This window comes from Mustela erminea, chromosome 3, assembly GCF_009829155.1.
Source record: "Mustela erminea isolate mMusErm1 chromosome 3, mMusErm1.Pri, whole genome shotgun sequence".
In the NCBI taxonomy this organism is placed as follows: domain Eukaryota; kingdom Metazoa; phylum Chordata; class Mammalia; order Carnivora; family Mustelidae; genus Mustela; species Mustela erminea.
Window position 1 is genome coordinate 32,816,604 of NC_045616.1, and position 19,054 is coordinate 32,835,657.

General features: G+C 35.6%; 1 protein-coding gene across 2 annotated transcripts in view; it reads left to right on the plus strand.

Moving 5' to 3' along the window:
* Window positions 1–19,054, plus strand: part of TMEM232 (transmembrane protein 232) — a 284,240-nt gene that overhangs the window by 45,591 nt on the left and 219,595 nt on the right. For both annotated transcript variants that reach the window (XM_032335576.1, XM_032335577.1), the window contains exons 9-11: window positions 3,623–3,722; window positions 7,143–7,309; window positions 11,745–11,899. In XM_032335576.1, coding sequence (XP_032191467.1) covers window positions 3,623–3,722; window positions 7,143–7,309; window positions 11,745–11,899 — 422 coding nt within the window. The remainder of the gene's footprint in view (window positions 1–3,622; window positions 3,723–7,142; window positions 7,310–11,744; window positions 11,900–19,054) is intronic.

Consider the following 19,054-nt stretch of genomic DNA (forward strand, 5'->3'; position numbering starts at 1 on the left):
CCAGAAGAAAAAATTTTGAGAATATTTATTTTTAGGATGTATGTATTTTAAGAATTACTTGCAAAAATTATTAAGTATTATTTGCAAGAAAAATTTCTTATTCAGTTTTGACTATGAACTGTAGAAAACAACCATAAAAATATTCATGACAGCCAGGGAATTTTTGGAAGATACTATATTTTAATCCTTAGAAATCAAGCCTAGATATGCTCTGACATGTTTGGGAGTAGAAGACTTATGGAGACGAGGCAAGATTCAGAGAGCACATAATAGAAATTCAATGTGTGAAGAACTGAGGCTTTGCATAGAAGAAGGATGGGAGAAGAGAAGCAAGATGTTCTCATGATGATTTTTTCTTCTTTTTCCTGTTTCCTTGTTTTAAATATCTCCTATGGAGATATATAAAATATTATAAAATTATTATAGAGATTTAAAAAGATATCTATATCTCTATATGATCAGTGCTTTAGATGAACTAAACATATTAAATTATTTAATCCTTATAATAATCCTAAAAGGTAAGTGCTATCATTGGCCATTATTTTACAGACTGTGACATAGAAAGTCTAAGGTTTTTTTTAAAGATTTTATTTATTTATTTGACAGACAGAGATCACAGATAGGCAGAGAGGCAGGCAGAGAGAGAGAGAGAGAGAGAGAGAGAGAGAGAGAGGAGGAAGCAGTGCTAAGCAGAGAGCCTGATGTGGGGCTCGATCCCAAGACCCTGGGATTATGACCTGAGCCAAAGGCAGAGACTTTAACCCACTGAGCCACCCAGGTGCCCCGAGAGTCTAAGTTATTATTCAAGGTCTCAGCAGAGAAGGTTTTGAAACCCAGTGGACTCTCAGCCATAATGCTATACAGTGACCTTGGGTCTCAGATTTACTAATTTTAAAGTCTACTCCTTATTGTTCTTCTAGATAATATAAATTAGCTAGTGGAAATAAACATGCTCTATAAGTACCTTTGATTTCAGACAAGAAGCCATTTCATTTATCCTTCTTGACTTTGTAGACTTTTTATTATATATCTAACAGTCAATTGGAAACCACCCTTTTGATCTTTTCTTTTTGACGGTATGCTATACCGACAGTATGCTATACTGGAAGTTATTGCTAGGGAAGCATCACCCACCTTCCTATGCACCATTTTTTGATAAAGTAGTATATAGTTCAGCATTATGAAGAGCCAGAAATATTTGATTCAATAATATTGTTTACTTTCACAATTTGTGTGCCTTCTTTCCTCATTATTTATCTCTGAGTGTAGAATCATCTTAAGTATTAAAGTCTATTTAACCGAAGTGTAGAGAATAATATATAAGCAACAATAGTTTAATATATTTTTGATAGAAATATAGTGTTCTTCAAGCATCTGTAAAAAACCATGGAGCACATAATCTACCATTAAAATCTCACACATAATAAATATTACTCAGTATTTCTATTTCACTGTTAGATAATAGAGTCTGAAAAATTAAGAGAAGTAGTCATAGAAAGAGAAGGAAAGAAGGGTAGTAAGGAATAAAGGAAGGAAAGATGGGAGAGTGAAGAAAGAGGAATTGACAAGGAGAGATCCAGTTTAAGAGGCAAAGCTCAAGCTGTCAAGCTACAGAAAGAATAGGTACACAAATGAGACTTGAGGAAATATGCACAGAGGGAACCAGAATATTTTAGAGATATAGAAAGGCAGATTTTAAAATAAAATTTAGGCTTTCAGAATATTATAGATGAAAGCTTATAAAACCATTTTTCCAAGCATAGTTTTAACAAGGGAGAGCCTCTGGATCAGGTGAAACTTACGACCAAATTGGGGTATAATACAGTGATCATGCAAACTGATCTGTTTTTCGTGTATTTTTCTATTTTGTATGATGTGAAATTCTTGAACATGAATTTTCCTTTCAACATCCATCTCTAATGCTTGCAAATTATTTCCCCTTTGATTAATTTTCATCCATTGTCTATAACAAGGAGTATTTTTATTTTAATATTCACACTTAGAATACTGCAGTATTTTTTTTTAAAGATTTTATTTATTTATTTGACAGAGAGAGATCACAAGTAGGCAGAGAGGCAGCCAGAGAGAGAGGAAGGGAAGCAGGCTCCCTGCTGAGCAGAGAGCCCAATGTGGGACTCGATCCCAGGACCCTGAGATCATGACCTGAGCCGAAGGCAGTGGCTTAACACACTGAGCCACCCAGGCGCCCCTGCAGTATTCTTTAAAATGACAATTTCCACTTCCCATCTAACTTCAATCTCTTAGAGAAGCATAGTACTTTATCAAAGTGGTCTGTATGAAGAGGTCCCTTGGATATGCTTTATAAATGTTTTCTTTTTATTTAAATCTATAAATGGTAGATATTTATAATATGTAGATACATTTATAAATATTGATGGTGCATTCTCAGAATTTATTTTACCAATAGAATTTTGTGATAAAAATACTTGGAAATCTCTGCTATAATAGAAAGTTCATGACTTTTGGTGCAGCACAGTCTTGGGTTCAAAGTTCAGTCATGCCACTTATTTGTTAAATTGTCTTTGTTGGGGGCGCTTGGGTGGCTCCGTGGGTTAAGCTTCTGCCTTCGGCTCAGGTCATGATCTCAGGGTCCTGGGATAGAGCCTCACATTGGGCCCCCTGCTCAGCGGGGAGCCTGCTTCCACCTCTCTCTCTGTCTGCCTCTCTGCCTACTTGTGATCTCTGTCTGTCAAATAAATGAATAAAATCTATAAAAAAATTGTCTTGGTTGAATCACTGAGACTTGTAGAATCATCTTTTTTACTTTATTATTATTACTTTTTACATGTGGATCTGACAGTTAGTACCCTGCATCATTGTTAGGAGGATTTGGACTACATGTATCTTGATAGTGATATTGTTTTATTTGTTTTTTTTCTGTAATCTTATGATTTAACAATTTAAGAATTTTATTTCCATTTATTTCTCTAGTCTGTGGGTTTTTTCTCATATTCTCTGAAAATTTCGCACATCATATATTTTTGCAGATATTCCGTTTTTTGTATTATGTAAAACAAACTTGCTACACATGAAACTTCACAGAGGTAAGATAGTAGTGTTTATTTAACAATGACTTTTTTTCATAAGGGAATCCCAAGCACAGTATTTCTCAAAACTATCTAAAGAAATGTTTTTTAAACTGTTTTGACTGAGACTCATAGAAAGAAATATCTTTTGCATTGCAATCCAGCATACACATAATACATACTGATTTATATACCGAAACAAGGAGCTGTGCAGTGTACTACGATATTTTCTTTTCTTTTATTTTGTTTAAAAATCCCCTCTCAATTGATTTCATGAGTCACTTAAGGGGCATGACTTGCAATTTGAAAAATACTGTTCTGTAGGACATGGAACAAAATAGCATTCAGTATTGGTCATTATATATAATGTAGAGGTGATTTATAAAAGTTTCTTGGGACTGGTATTTCAACCTTGATATAAATGTTTTAAAGTTATTTCAAAAGCACATAAGCTTGAGTGAGTTTGAAATTGTTTCATCAAAAGCAAATGTAATAATAAAATGGTTTAGTTTCCATATAGTTTCTAAACGTTTATTGATGCAACACAAAAATACTTTTTCTTTTTCTTTTGACAGATTGGCTATTTGGTCTTCTTACGACTTTTTATATATTTCCTGCATGGTCACCTAGAAAGTTTTAAGCAACATTTATTTAGGCTTCAACCATATTTGTACGGTAGACTATCTTTTATTTTCTACACTTATAAATGTTTTAAGTTATGGTTTGAGTAGCTCACACTATCACTATAAAGAACATAAGCTGTATTTTATTTTTCATGAAAAGTAATAAGTACAGTATTGCAGAACACAGATTCTGGGCTAGACTGTGTGGGTTTTACTTTTAACTTTTCTACCTAAGTGCATGACCTTGCTCGTGACTCAGTTTCCTCATCTGTAATAGTTTCTACCTCTCTAGATTTCAAGTTTAGTAAGGTAATACTAGTGACAATGTAGATGCCAAACTAGAGTAAGAAGAGTGTGGATGCAGGGCACCAATTAGTTATGACATTAGTTGAGCAGGAGATGTTAAAGATTATGAACTTTTAAAATGTGAATGAGATAGAGTAGAATAGTTTTGAAAAATGTTGAGGAGGAAAAAGACACTAAATTTGATGATCAATTGAATGTAGGCTCTATGTAAGGGAAAATGAGGAATTCCAGAGGAATCTAAAATTTTACATATAGATTTTACAAATACATATAAATTTTACAAATACAGTCAAGATAATGGTACTCTACACTGAAAAAATCTTGAAGAATCATTGGACATGTTGAAATCTGAAGGTCACTCAGATATATATATACAGTGAGCAGTTGGAAATACAGATTTGGAACTAGGGAAATAAGCAAAGACTGGGATTCACTTATTTCATAGATACTGATGTAGATGATTTGATGGTCATCCATGTTATGATGGCTGAAATAAGCCTTGGGTGGGAGGTATTGAGGGTAGAGAAATTAATTCTAGGAAAAGGCTTGGGAAACATAAACATTTAGTAGATAATTGGAGTGCCATACATCAGTAAAGGGAAATAAAAGGGAGTAATGACAGAGAAATCTCAAGAGGGGAGGTTCAAGAAGATCAATATCATCAAGAGATATAGAAGTCTTAAATATTAGGAAGTCTGAAAGTTGATGGGATTATGTAAGCAGAAAATCACTGTTGACCTTGGGAGGGTTCCCACTGGAGAGGTGGAAGCAAAATTCAGATTGGAGGTAAACAAAGTACCGGGAAAGTTTAAGCAGAAGACACAGACGGTGAACTATTACAGAAAGCTTAGCTATACAGGGAAAGAGAAGTATATCAATAGTTTAGATGAATAAGCAAGTTAAAAAAGCAGTTGCACTTCTTTGTTTCTAATTTGGATGCCTTTTATTTCTTTTTCTTGCCTAATTGGTCTGGCTAGGACTTCTAGTACTATGTTGAATAAAAGTGGTGAGAATGGGCATCCTTATCTTGTTCCTGATCTTGGAGGATAAACTTTCAGCTTTTCACCCTTGAATATATATTAGCTGTGGATTTTTGATTAGCTGTGGATTTGTCATATGCAGCCTTTATTATGTTCCCTCTATACCTGCTTTGTTGAGAGTTCTTTTGATTATAAATGGATGTTGATTTTTGTCACACACTTTTTCTTCATTTATTGAGATGATCATATGATTTTTAGCTTTCATTTTGTTAATGTGATGTATCACATTGACTGATTTAAGGATTTTAAATCATCCTGTGTCTCTGGAATAAATCCCACTTAATCATGGTGTATGACCTGTTTAATGTTTTGCTGGATTTGGTTTACTAATATTTCATTGGGAATTTTTAAATCTATGTTCATCAGGGTTATTGGCCTATAATTTTCTTTTCTTGCGGCATCCTAGTATGATTTTGGTATGGTAATGTTGGTCTTGTAAAATGAGTTTGGAAGAGTTCCTTCAAAGATCTTCTGTATTTTGAAAGAGGTTGAGAAGGAATGGTATTCTCTTTAACGCTTGGTAGAATTCATCAGTGAATCTTTCTGGTTTGATTAGCGATTCAATCTCCTTACTAATAATCACTGTGTTCATATTTTCTTTTTTATCTTGATTCAGTCTTTTCAGTTTTATGTTACTAATAATTTATCTATTTATTCTAGGCTGTCTAATTTGTTGGTATATAATTTTTTCATAGTAGTCTCTTGTATTTCTAATGTAACATGTCCCTTCATCTCTCTCTCTTTTTTAAAGATTTTATTTATTTGAGAGAGAGTAGAAGAGAGCATGAACAGGGTGGGGGCAGAGGGAGAAGCAGGCTCTAAGCTGAGCAGAGAGCCTGATGTGGGGCTGGATCCTGAAACTCTGGGATCAAGACCCAAGCTGAAGGCAGACGCTTAACTCACTGAGCCACCCAGGTGCTCCATCTCTCTTCATTTCTGATTTTAGTAAGGGTTGTCAATTTGTCTTTTCAAAAAACCTTTTTTTTTTTTTAGTTTTAAATAAACTTTTTTGGTTAATGGACTAAATAAAAAAAAAAAACAAGGTCAAAAGAGGATAAGAGATAAAGAGACTCAAGATACAAGAAAGGGAATATTTGGTGGAAAAAGTCATAGAGGAGGGACTAGGAGATAATAGTAGAAGTGTTTTGGAGACTGAACAGTAAATTGCAACACTACTACAAATTCTGACAGTTTGAAACCAAGACAAGACTACAGACTAGCAGAATAAGAATTTATGTCTGCCATATCACTTGTTTTGAATTTTTCATATATTATAATCCTCTTTTTAACTCCTTACTGTGTTCAGCGTAGTGACTCATCAAATAATCAGATGATAGTGGCAAATAAATTTTGAAAAATTTGAATAAAATTTCAAGATCTCACATTAGCTTGTTATTGTAGATCTATCCCAAGAAAACCAATAACTTGGTTTCATATAAGGATAAAATCCCTAGATTTTACCCTCTATCAAATACCGTTAAGTAGAGCCTTAGCAACATAATGATTTTTACCTGGGGCCATTAGCATCTGCTTCCTTACCATGTAGCCATCCAGTAAAAGAGTAGTTGTTATCATTTTTTTCAACTGTCAATAGATTGAAATTCAAAAATTGTCTAAAAGTTTACAAAAAGAACAACATAAAGATAATTCTATTAAATACCACCTAGTGTTATGTTGACATAATTGTAGCTATACTTAAAATATATTCTTTAAAATAATCAACAGCAATAACATCTTGAAAATGAATAAAACTGGAGAATGTAGGGTTAACAGTGATGATTTGTTTGTAGGATTACAGTTTCTAAGTATCTATTATGAATAGAGTATGTTATAACTCACCTGGAGTTTTCCAACCATTGTTGTGCGGTAACTATACTTAATTGGACATTTGACCATTATGCAATTGCTGTTCTGAATTATATTAACTCTTATGTATTATTTACCTTGTAGTTTCCTAATATGCCAGCAGGGGTCATACATAGCATATAAATCTTAGATGGGGAAATGTATAGCAGTTTCAACATCTAAGAATTGAATTTAATTATATTTTAGTAACTAAAAGACAAATGAAATACAATGCGAGATACTAATGAAATATTTATCCCAAATTATTTTTCTTACAATAGCACTTTGTTTCTCTGGAGACTCATATCACAAGTATCCAAACATCTTTTCAAATGTGCAATTCATTCTGAAAACCATGGAAATTATATACAAAAGAGAACTCCTTTCTGGATCAATTTTTAGCCCTGTGGAAAACAAGAAAAGCCATAAGAACATAGATTCTGATATGGTGAGTATATCCTAGTGCATAATGAGTCAGATAATATTGATATGATTAAGTAACTGTGCTTGCCAATACTGGAACATTGTTGAAGATGAGGTTAGCTGGTGGTGGGGGTAGGGCAAGAGGTTCAAATAGCACAAACACTAAACCATATGCACATTTCCTGGACATCAGTTAATAGTATTAGTAGTGAGACATCAATATACACCACTAGAGTAATGTCATAATACCTTTAAATAGAGTAATAGAGTAATGTCATAATACCTTTTTCCTTATAGATTTCATCTCAGCTGTATAATTGGAAATAATAATGTAATTTAGATTAACTTATAAATGAGGATTTTAAGATACTATATTTGTATTAAAAGGAAAGTGCATAAAGTACAGGCTATTAATGACAGCAATTGTAATACTTGATGCTTCCATAACTCATATGTAATAACATTTAAAATGCTATTAAAGTCTACTGAAGTGTTTTTAAATGGTTAAGAATTGAGGAAATAAAACAATCCCTAGTATGTGAAAAATTGTTTTTTAATTTCTGATTTGGATATTAGTGATCAACATTAAACTGTCCCAATCATGGAATTCCTTGGTATGTAATAAACTAAGTATTATGCAAATAGATCTACAGTGAGCCATATAATTGTTCACATACATTATAGGCTGATATATCTCAAAAAGCAAACTTTAATCTCTGGGTCATATGTATTTCCTTCTCTCACATATACTCCAAAAGAAAGCAGAGCAGCAAACACTTTCCTGAAGAAGACATATGAATGGCCGACAGACACATGAAAAAAATACTCAACCTCACTTAGCATCAAGGATGTGCAAATCAAAACTGCAATGAGATATCATCTCGTATGGGTCAGAATGGCTAAAATTAACAACTCAGGGAACAACAGATGTTGGCAAGGATGTGGAGAAAGGGGAATCCTCTTACACTGTTGGTGGGAATGCCAATTGGGGCAGCCACTCTGGAAAACAGTATGGAGCTTCCTCAAAAAATTTAATAGAGCTGCTCTACAACCCAGCAATTGCACTTCTAGGTATTTATCCAAAGGGTACAAATGTACCAACTCAGAGGGGCACACGCAATGTTTAAAGCAGCAATGTCCACAGTAGTCAAACTATCGAAAGAGCCCTAATGTTCATTTTATGTAACTACGGTGGAATATTACTCAGCCATCAAAAAGCTATTACTTGGCAAAAACGAAATCTTGGCACTTGCAACAACATGGATGGAACTAGAGGGTATTAGGCTAAATGAAATAAGTCAGAGAAAGACAAATACCATATGATTTCACTCATATGTGGAAGTTAAGAAACAAAACAGATGAACGGAGGGGAAGGGATGGAAAAATAAAATAAGGTGAAAACAGAGAGGGAGGCAAACCGTAAGATACTTTTAACTATAGGAAACAAACTGAGGGTTGCTGAAGGGGAGCTGACTAGAGGGATTGGGTAATTGTGTAATGGACATTAAGGAGGGTACTTGAAGTAATGAGTGGTGGTCTTTGCAGCAGATGGGCTCCAACACATCCTGGGCTCCAACGTATAAATTCATTATTGCATGTATCGTGCGTAACTGTTCGAAAGGATCTTACTTCGTGTACCATGTATGTCAGAATATAGTGTACATTGCCATATGATGTAAAAAAACCGTACAACCAACTAAGTGTTGTTGTACCAACTAAAATACCAAATAAAATTTGAACAGTGAAAAAAAAAAGGGGGGGGCACCTGGGTGGCTCAGTGGGTTAAAGCCTCTGCCTTCGGCTCAGGTCATGATCCCAGGGTCCTGGGATTGTGCAAAAGAAAGAAATCTATGTTCTTATCACTCTTGCTGTACAAAGGCTACAAGGAAGAGATAGGTTCCTGCTGTACAGCTTCGCCTGAGCTGGAAGGGGCAAAATGTCAACACATGAGAAGAATGTATTTGCTTAGGGTGCCTGGGTGGCTCAGTAAGTTAAGTGTTGCCTCTTGGTTTTGGCTTAGGTCATAGAGCCCCATGACACAGAGTTGTCTTGTCCATTTCTGTCTGTTTCTGCCCACCCTGGCCCCACTCTGTCCCTCGGTCTTGAGCTCTTTCTCTCTCAAATAAATAAATTTTTAAAAATTAAAAAAAAATAATTTCTGCTTAGTGTGGGACAAGTCACTAAGTCTGTGCCTTTTTCCATGAAGAACAAAGAGCATAGTTTCAATCTTTTCTAAATTCTATTTCAGCTCTATACCTCTGATTCTGTGAGGGGATTATAACAGATTTTAGCCTACCAGATTTATTGTTCTCTGTTTTCTCCTCTCATTCCCACACAATAGAAAGAATTTGAAAGGTAGTGTAGCCACAGTGCAGCTAAAATTTCTGGTTCAGATAACTAATTCAGTGCTTGATTACATGTTGGAACATTGTTCCCCAGTTTCAGCTCGATTTCTTCAGTATAGCTTGGCCTAAGCCAGCCTTTCCAGTTCAGTTGAGTACTTACCCATTCAGTACCTATCTCTCCCACCTACTGGGAGAAGACACGAAGAATCAGAGAGGAAAATGGGAGTACAAACAGTACATCTGTATTCATCCCCCTCCTTTTTTTTTTTTTTAAAGATTTTATTTATTTATTTGACAGAGAGAGATGACAAGCAGGCAGAGAGGCAGGCAGAGAGAGAGGAGGAAGCAGGCTCCCTGCTGAGCAGAGAGCCCGATGCGGGGCTCGATCCCAGGACCCTGAGATCATGACCTGAGCCGAAGGCAGCGGCTTAACCCACTGAGCCACCCAGGCGCCCCCCCCCTCCTTTTTATTTTTGTTACTGACATGCCACATTGGAAGATTTGAGGATTTATTCCTATAGCCCTCATTCTCCGGTAATGCTAAAAGGTCCGTGACAGCATATTTTGACCACTGCAAAATACTTTGTTTTTAGTATACATATCAGCATTGGAGTAAAAGCACAAGCATTTAATTTGTTTTCCAAGTGCTGCCATAAAATTGCTGAAAAGATAAAGAATTCTGTAGGATAACATGTTAGGATACACACAGTATGGGTGTTGGTTCTATTTAAGAATAGGAAATTTCCTTTCCCTGGTGCTAGAACCCATTTCATCTTTTAATATCCTTTAAAGCTGATCCAGACGCAAGTTTTCCATTGACTTTGACAAATGGTGCACTTTAATTAGCTCTGTGGCTTTCAGAGCCAGAACACTGGATTGAGTTTTCCACTCTGTATGTTGCTCACTAGCAGAGCTGAATTTGCTGAGTACAGTTGTCCCATGAAAATAACAACATAGTTTTTTGGAGATAGTGGATTAAGGTCAACTGAAATGTGGTGGACCCTTTACTAAATAGCTGCATCTGTCCTAAATTACAAGTAGTTTTCTGAAATCTAGGAAACACATAGAGTTTACATTCAAGTGTGACTAGCAGTCTCATCCTTTAATGCTTTAAGTACTCGGGAAGCCAAAGTCATCTAAATATGGGACATTTTGTGCTACACTACAGTTGTACATGGTTACTAAGTTTGGGTTAGATTGAGACACAGGTTCTTTAAAATTAGAAGCATTATTCTATGATTCATATCCTATTATCTAAGTTGCACATTTGTGTTGAGAGGTTCTTTTATGATAATGTCAACCATCCCCCAGATGATTGAAAACAAGGGTGAAGCTCAAAAAGCTATCTCTGAACAGCTAAAATACATCCCATTCTTCAAGGCTCATGTGAAAAGCAATTAAGACATTAGGTTCAGGTTAACAATCAAAGGGAATCAAAATTTGCTGCCCCCAAATAGGACTCTTTGGCATAAGGATTATTTTGGGCTGATTATTTTTAAGAAATCACAGACATAGGAGAAGCTGTGAAAACTGAGTAAAAGTTACCCTTTTTGTAAGAGATATTTACATTTTAAGAGAGGTGTCCATTCCTTTGGGTGTCTCCCTCTGTACTAAGAGAAGGATGACTCTAAATCTCTAGAAGCTCTTATCAGTGGAGAAGGCAATGACAAATTCTGCATAACAACCTTACCCTTGTTTACTAAGCTTTTCCTATTAACATCCACAACTGTGCATCCCCCCTTTTGTCTTTTGCTAGAGAAATTATATAAGATAATGTCTTGGGCCATTTTGAAAAGTATTCCTGGGTGTCTCCCATGCGTACAGGAGGTATACATGTTATTAAACTTATGTTTGATTTTCTCCTGTTAATCTGTCTTTTATTACAGGGGGTACAAAGGTCTCAGCCAAGAACCTGGAAGGGTAGATGGAAAATTATTTTTCTTCCCTCACACTATATATATATTTACAAAAATATACTTAAGTAAGTTGCTCTGTTTGGTGTAACATGAAGTTTAAGAAAATAATGCATTTTCATTTGAATATTTTAAGTTTATTTTCATGTTTATTCAAGTCAAATAGCTCATTTCCAGATATATTTTTATGTTTTATTTCCAGGAACATTTGCAACTTAATCAGGGAGGATATGAAGTTAACCACCTGCTCTGGCACTGTGTTGCTGCCTGGTCATGTGTTCAGAAGAACAGTCCTCATCTGAATAAGGTGCTTGAACATCTCATCTCTCATAAAGTGCAGCTTCAAAAGAAATGCTGGTAAGAGGGATTCTATAAATCCAAAGTAATTCATGGAGAAACCTTTGTGTTTAAATGTTAAATAACCTTTGTTCTAAAATGTTAATCACACCTTAGTTGACTATGAAAATAATTTATAATCTCAGTTCCAAATGCATGGGCAATTTATATATTTTGCATTAGTTCATTTCATCAATAAATTGGTCCTCTCTCTTTCTCTCTCATTTTTTTGCTAGATTGCATGCATGTATTGCTTAATTTATCTTTATCAAATGAAATTTGTTATTGATAAGAAGTACCTCCCCCCATTTAAAACATCCCTTATTTTTAAAGTTGTTGAACAACATCAGTGAGGTACAGTTTATTGTCCTTGGAGGAAATACCTTGAGATTCTGTTTCTTTATGCCTTACTTGTAAAGTGTAACAAAAATAAATCTTGACTGATAAATGTTAGTTTCCTCCTGTACATATATTAATTTGAGAAGGAAAAAGAAGTCTTATATTACTACCAATGAGGAAATAACATTCAATGGAAGGGAGAAGAATTTTAAAGGAATATTTCTGAAGAGAGCAATCAGAGGAGATAACCCTGTTCAGTATTTTAGGATAATCAGAATTCTTAATTCCTCTTCCAATGCTAATGGTAATAATAATACTAATGATAGTAATAATAATAATAGTAATAGTAATAACAAATCTGTCATGCCATAGCCAAGTTGCAAATTCAATAGTCATATAGTTTTCTTAAAATTAGTTCCTGTTTTTAGGCCTCTGGCTGCCCACACTACACCAAAGTCCTTTGTATATATAAATTCTAAGAATCTAGAGAATTCCTTATGAAGGAAAGGTGTTTTCCTAGTTTAATTTGAAGTTTTTGGGATTCTAGATCAAGTAAAGATTTCTGGAGGATGGCTTAGAGGTTGCTTAATTTCCTAGAAATAGCCTAGTTCAGAAGACATTTCATCAAGAACTTATTCTGTCTTGTCCTGTGATGGGAGAAATCTATTCAGTATTGTAGCTAACAAAGATTGTGATTCTTTTAAGTTTTAAAACTAAGGGTAATATCTTTAAATGGGAAAATTACAATACAAATAGAATATAATTCTAATAAGCATATATTAATAGAGAGCTGATAAATATGACAAAAATTAGAGATTCTCACTGGTGCAAATTTGGTTATTCTGAAAGCCATGGAGATTTCAGACACTCTTTCCATAGAAAATAAGTTGTAGGGGATTCATAGATACAATCTAGTTTTCAAAAGAGTGTAGAACTAATTTAGCTCTTGGAAGACTCTACCTTGATTTAAAAAATAAGGGAAATTGCATTTTAACATATAAAAATACGTATTACATGACTGTCAAGTTTATTTTCAAAGTACTCTAAGAGTTACCAAATAAACAAGTTTAAAGAAATACGGAGATAGTAAAAGTGGCTTATTAAGATTAGCTAATTCTGAAAGTCAAGGAATTATTTCTTTAACCAAATTTCAGTTTTACTGTACCGCATCAACATTGATTTAGTTTGTTAATGGATTGTCTTGTTCAACCAACCAACCAACCAACCAACCACAGGCCCCAAATGTCACTTGCCCCAAGTTCCCAAACTAGTGTATAATATACATAACCTATTTGTAGTTTCAACCTCCCCCAGAAATTTTGTCTTAAAAAGGTCAGCTAGAAATTTTTCAGTCTACACCAATGAGTCTACCATTTGGACCCTCTCCTTCCTCCTTAAAAGATGAGATCATCTGCATGATGACACCTTGCTTTTCCCCCTAGAAAGCAGCCTCACCTAGAATAATCCTTTTTTTTTGTTAACAACTTTCTTGCCCCAGTGACCCTCCCTCTATAAAAACCTTCCAACTCCTTGGAACTACTCTCTACTCAATAGATGGGGTGTTGCCTGATTCAGGAATCTTTTTTTTTTTTTTTTTTAAGATATTTATTTATTTATTTAGTTGACAGAGATCACAAGTTGGCAGAGAGGCAGACAGAGAGAGAAAGGAGGAAGCAGGCTCCCTGCGGAGCAGAGAGCCCGATGCAGGGCTCAGTCCCAGGACCCTGAGACCATGGCCTAAACCCAAGGCAGAGGCTTTAACCCACTGAGCTACCCAGGTGCGCCTGATTCAGGAATCATTTAATAAAGCCAATTAGAATGTCAAATTTACTTGCTTGACTTTTGTTATTTAACAGTCTTTAAGGTAGTTATTTTCAAACTTAGTATTTACAGATTTGGGGCCATTGGAGATCATACCAAACTATTCTGACTTTGCAAATGAAGAAACTGAGGCCCCATTTATTAGGTTACTAGTGAGTGCAGCGAGATTTTTAGGGTCCCAGTATAGCATGCTTCAGTACCTTATTCCACTATCATTCTGGCTGTATAAATAAGGGGATAACAGTTTTGAGGCATCTTGTCACTAAATACTGACTTCTCATTTACTGGGAAGATGTGGTGGAAATCAAGTGAGGGAGGGGATGACAGTGTTTAGACAATGCTGAATGAACAGAGGGGTAATAAACTAAAAAAACAGTGACTATTTAAAATCAAAATGAAAGGGCGCTTGGGTAGCTCAGTGGGTTGAGGTCTCTGCCTTCGGCTCAGGTCATGATCCCAGGGTCCTGGGATCAAGCCCAGCATCGGGCTCTCTGCTCAGCGGGGAGCCTGCTCTCCCCCCACCCCTGCCTGCCTCTCTGCCTACTTGTGATCTCTGTCTGTCAAATAAATAAATAAAATCTCTAATGAATAAATAAATAAATAAAATCAAAAGGAAAAGATAATTGCTTAAAAAAAAACCTGCCAAATAATTTTAGTCTGTTTCTTATATTTACTGTTTTTTTAAAGAGGTTTCAATATTTCTTTTTTAAAAAGTGATGAGTCTAATAAACAAAAATAATGCATTGATATTAAAAGGTTAATTTTTAAGTTCGCAATTTGCCTAATTTCTGCTAGTCAATTTTTCTGTTGTAATGATGATTTTATACCAAATATTAAAGAATTAATTTTTCTTCTTGTAAAGTATTTAAGTCATTTATGGAATAATCTATATAGCTATCCAGAAGTCACTATTCCAGATAAAACAAAACAAACTGTGATGAATTATCAAAATCAAACCAGAAATGCTTTCCATTTCTGGGTAAACTTGAATGTTGGTCTTATATACGCCAAAGACTGGGTACATGTAAAAAATTAAGAAAATGAACAGTGTATTTAGAATGAAATAGAAATATTGAGACATCAGACCTTGATAGTAAATTGAGACTTTGTCAGGATTTGCTGGACCAGATAGCCTTGGAGCTGTGACTCTTGGTAGAAGATAAATTTGGTGTAGTAGTTGAAATTCAATGCCAAGTGACTATTAAGAGGAGTAACCTGAACAATTTTGTTTTCCATGCATATCAGTAAAGTTACCATAATGATGAATCAATGTTCAGAGATTTAAAATGCAGAGAGGAGACCATCCAACTGATTGATCAGAAGACATTTGATTAATACTGGCAAAAATTGCTTGTGCCCATGTAAGTGAGTGGTTCTCATCTGCCCATTTCTGATGTTATCTATCAGTAGGCAATTCATCCCATAAATCTCTGCCTTGCTTCTTATAACCCCCTTTATAAAAATTATACCCTAGAAAAAGAAAGAAATAGAAGCAAGTGGTTTCAGCTGAGCCTGAAAAGAGCCGGCCCAGAATCCACAAAGGACTCAGGGAAGGCATCACAGAGATAGAGCAACCTCTGCTCACTAGGGGACAGGGAAAAAATAAATTTATTAAATAATTTATTTAAAATAAGCATGCTATACTGGGACCCTGCAGAGGAAATGCACTAAAGACAATAAATTATAAAACAGGGTGAAGAAATAGAGAAAAAGGGACTACTACATGAGCCCCTCCCAGCTGTCATGCACCAGCCTTTATCTGGGAAGTTTAGCTGCCCTGAGCTGCTGATAACCAGCTTGCTGTAAGGCGGATTTCCATTTAATATGGTTAAATTTTATATGATGCTTCATACTCTCAATGCTCCACCCTGTGGTTTGGCCTTTTATAAACTGCCCCATTTGCTCTGGGAAGATAGCTCAAGCCAGTGCAAAAGGCTTTCTAATCTAACATGAAAATAATGAATTGTGTTTATAATTGAATTATTAGCCAATGAAGACTGCTGAGAAATGCAGTATGGCATTTCAGTAGAGCAGTATAACATATAAAATTATATCTCCCAAAGCAAAATAGCTGATTTAATGTGCTCCATGAATGTATTCCAAAAAAGCTTGACAATTTAAAATTATATGGACATGGCAAGTGGTTTCCAGAGGTATAGTATTTGTGTTTGCATTGAAATGAATCAGGCAAGGAATTAACTGCTTTCTATAGGCAGCAAGGCCTTACTTTCTGCTAGATCACGGATACCGACATTGCTTATCTCCTGAACCCCAGTAATTATAATGTTCAAGTGACAGTCTAACCCAAACCATTCAAACACCTTTTTTGTCATTAGACCTCCTCCTTCATGAGCTGAGATGGCCATGTAAGTCCTTACTTTTCAGACTTGTTTACTGGATTTTTAAATGTATCCTGTGATCCTCTGGGCTAAGTGTAACCATTCAGTCTCCAGCAAGGGTAAATATGTAATTATGCCTTGCTAGGTTATGGTACAGTAAAAAAGCATTCAACCTCAAGTCAGAGGACCCCAGTTTTAGTCCTCTCTCTTGCTACTTGTCTAATTTTGAATGAGTTGCTTAGCCCCATGAACAGTGTCTGGTTAGCAGATAAATAATTACACTAGCCACTTCAGAGAGCTTTTTGAAAGATTTAAATGAGATAAGTAATAAAAACACTTTTTATACATGGAGTCTCCCCTATTACCTCTTGTCCTACGAGTTCAGATCTGAATTGTTTTTTTTCCTAGAGAGGCTTCTACCTACTGAATTTCGATCTTCATACCTGGCACACATCTCCTCAAGTTAACCAAATTACACACCCTAACAGCTACATTTCGGAACTGTTCCCCTGCTCTTTACCGTCTCTGTCACAACCTTGGTTTAGGCCCCTATCGTCTCATGACTCTTGGAGCTTTTTAACGGGTCTCTTTGCCTTAAGTTTTCCTTTCCGTAGTCTGTCATACTCTGCTGCCAGGGTTACAACCTAAATGTGATTATACCACTCTCTGGCTTAAAATTATTTAATAAGAACTATTTTGGCATGACACGGCTTACATCAGGGTCTCATAACTTGCCATGATCAGAAAAGAGCAAAAGGAGCAAAAACAAAGACCGAAAGGTTCTGCTACTAGGTGGGACTCATGACTGCCAATAAACCAAACAGATGAAGTGCCTGATAGGAATGGATGGAGGTGACAGTTCGTGATCCACCGGTGCCTTCTCTGGTGAAGCTGCGTTCCTGGCTTGTCCAACCCGCCAGGCCTTCATTCTTGCCCTCTGTTATCCCTGGAGCTCTGAGAATGAAGCTCTGCCAGCAGGAGACAGAGCGACTTTTAGCAGACACACTAAAGACTAGATTCACAGGTAGTCCATTTTTTCTGAGTATCAAAAATCAGACAATGGCAAGAGAAATGCATTCTTCAAAGTAGTTTTCATAAATGGCCAAAATCAAGAATGAAATCCTGCCTGCCCTCCTCATGTGCAATGAAGATTGAGCTTACTTTATTTGAATTAACCCTCCCTTAACATACTTCCTAGTATGTTAATATACTCTGGAGTTTCTGATAACATTAAGGTTAAATCACTATTTAAAATGTTCTATCCCCTCCTTAAAGGATAAATTATATATCTATATATATCAATATTTTATCAATATATCTATATATATCAATATTTTAAGGGTCATATTTCTGAAATTATTTTGAATTATTAAATTTTCTCTATTTTTCCTACTCACTGTCAGCCTTTTACCACTAGGATTTCCCATTCCTAAACTTGAAATACTATTCATTTCTTGGTTGGTTTGAGTAAATTCTAAGTATGGACATAGGTTCCCTATTTCATTAAGTGATTTCTTGCTTATGCACAACTCTATGCTGAGAATAACGTTTGTCACTATTTATTTCCCCCTGAAAAGTGTACTGTACATTTTGTCCATTTTGTCTGGAAATAGGCCTCTGGGCTCACAGTTTTGTTTTTTTTTTTTCCCCTAATTCCACTTTAAATCTCTAAATGTTGCTATGCTATTTCCTAACTTATGATTAGATGTTCAAAACCAGTCTACTTTTTTCCTATTTTATCTTCAATCCGGAATTTTTTAGGAACTTCTTTGTGATTTGGCAGCCAGGATATAAAAGGCATCCTCTCTTGTCTCATGGGCCAGCTTACGAAGCTGTTGAGGCAAATCCTCCACTTTACCCTGAGAAAAGCCCTGCTATGTGCAACTGTGCACAAATGAGGTGGTGATGGCTCTGCGTTTCCTGAAGGCCTTCCATTGATTATTCATCGTTCACATGCTCAGTGCACAGCTCCTGCCTCTCTTGCTTGGATTATACATCACATTAAAGTGGAAAACCCATATATGCCTGCACTAAATTTTAATTTTTGGCTTCTTGTCATTGGGAAGGTTTTCCTTCATTTAAATTCCATTTTCTTTGTAACTTTAAAACCTTTAAAATTCCTCTTTTTTTTTCTTTCTTTTTTCTTTTTTGTAGTACTACAGGTTTCCGCCCTCGATTCTGTTTCTCTGGTTGTTTGTTTCTTTCTTTAAAAAAAAAAAAAAAGATTTTATTTATTAATCTATTTAGCGCTTGAGTTGGGGGAAGGGACAGAGGGAGACAGAGAGAGTCTCAAACAGACTCCCTGATGACAGAAGCCCAGGCAGGGCTTGATCCCTTGACCCTGAGACCATGACCTGAGCTGAAATCCAGAGTCAGATGTTAACCCACTGAACCACCCAAGCATACCTGGTTGTCTCGGTGGGAATTAGTACTGGGTCTCAGTTTGCCAGTTTTCTTCCTTCCGAGCAACTTTTGCAGTTAACTTCCTCATCAAGGATTTGAATTATATTTTTGTATTTTAATCTCTTTTCAGTCTCTCGTTTCTTTACCATACTACCTTTCATCTCAGTATCGACGCTTTTCATTGTCTTTTTCTCTCATTCAGCTTTATTCAAGGCACTTAAGAGTCTCTAAAAATATCTTTTGGTCCCTATAAGAAATAATTTTCGGAGCTATG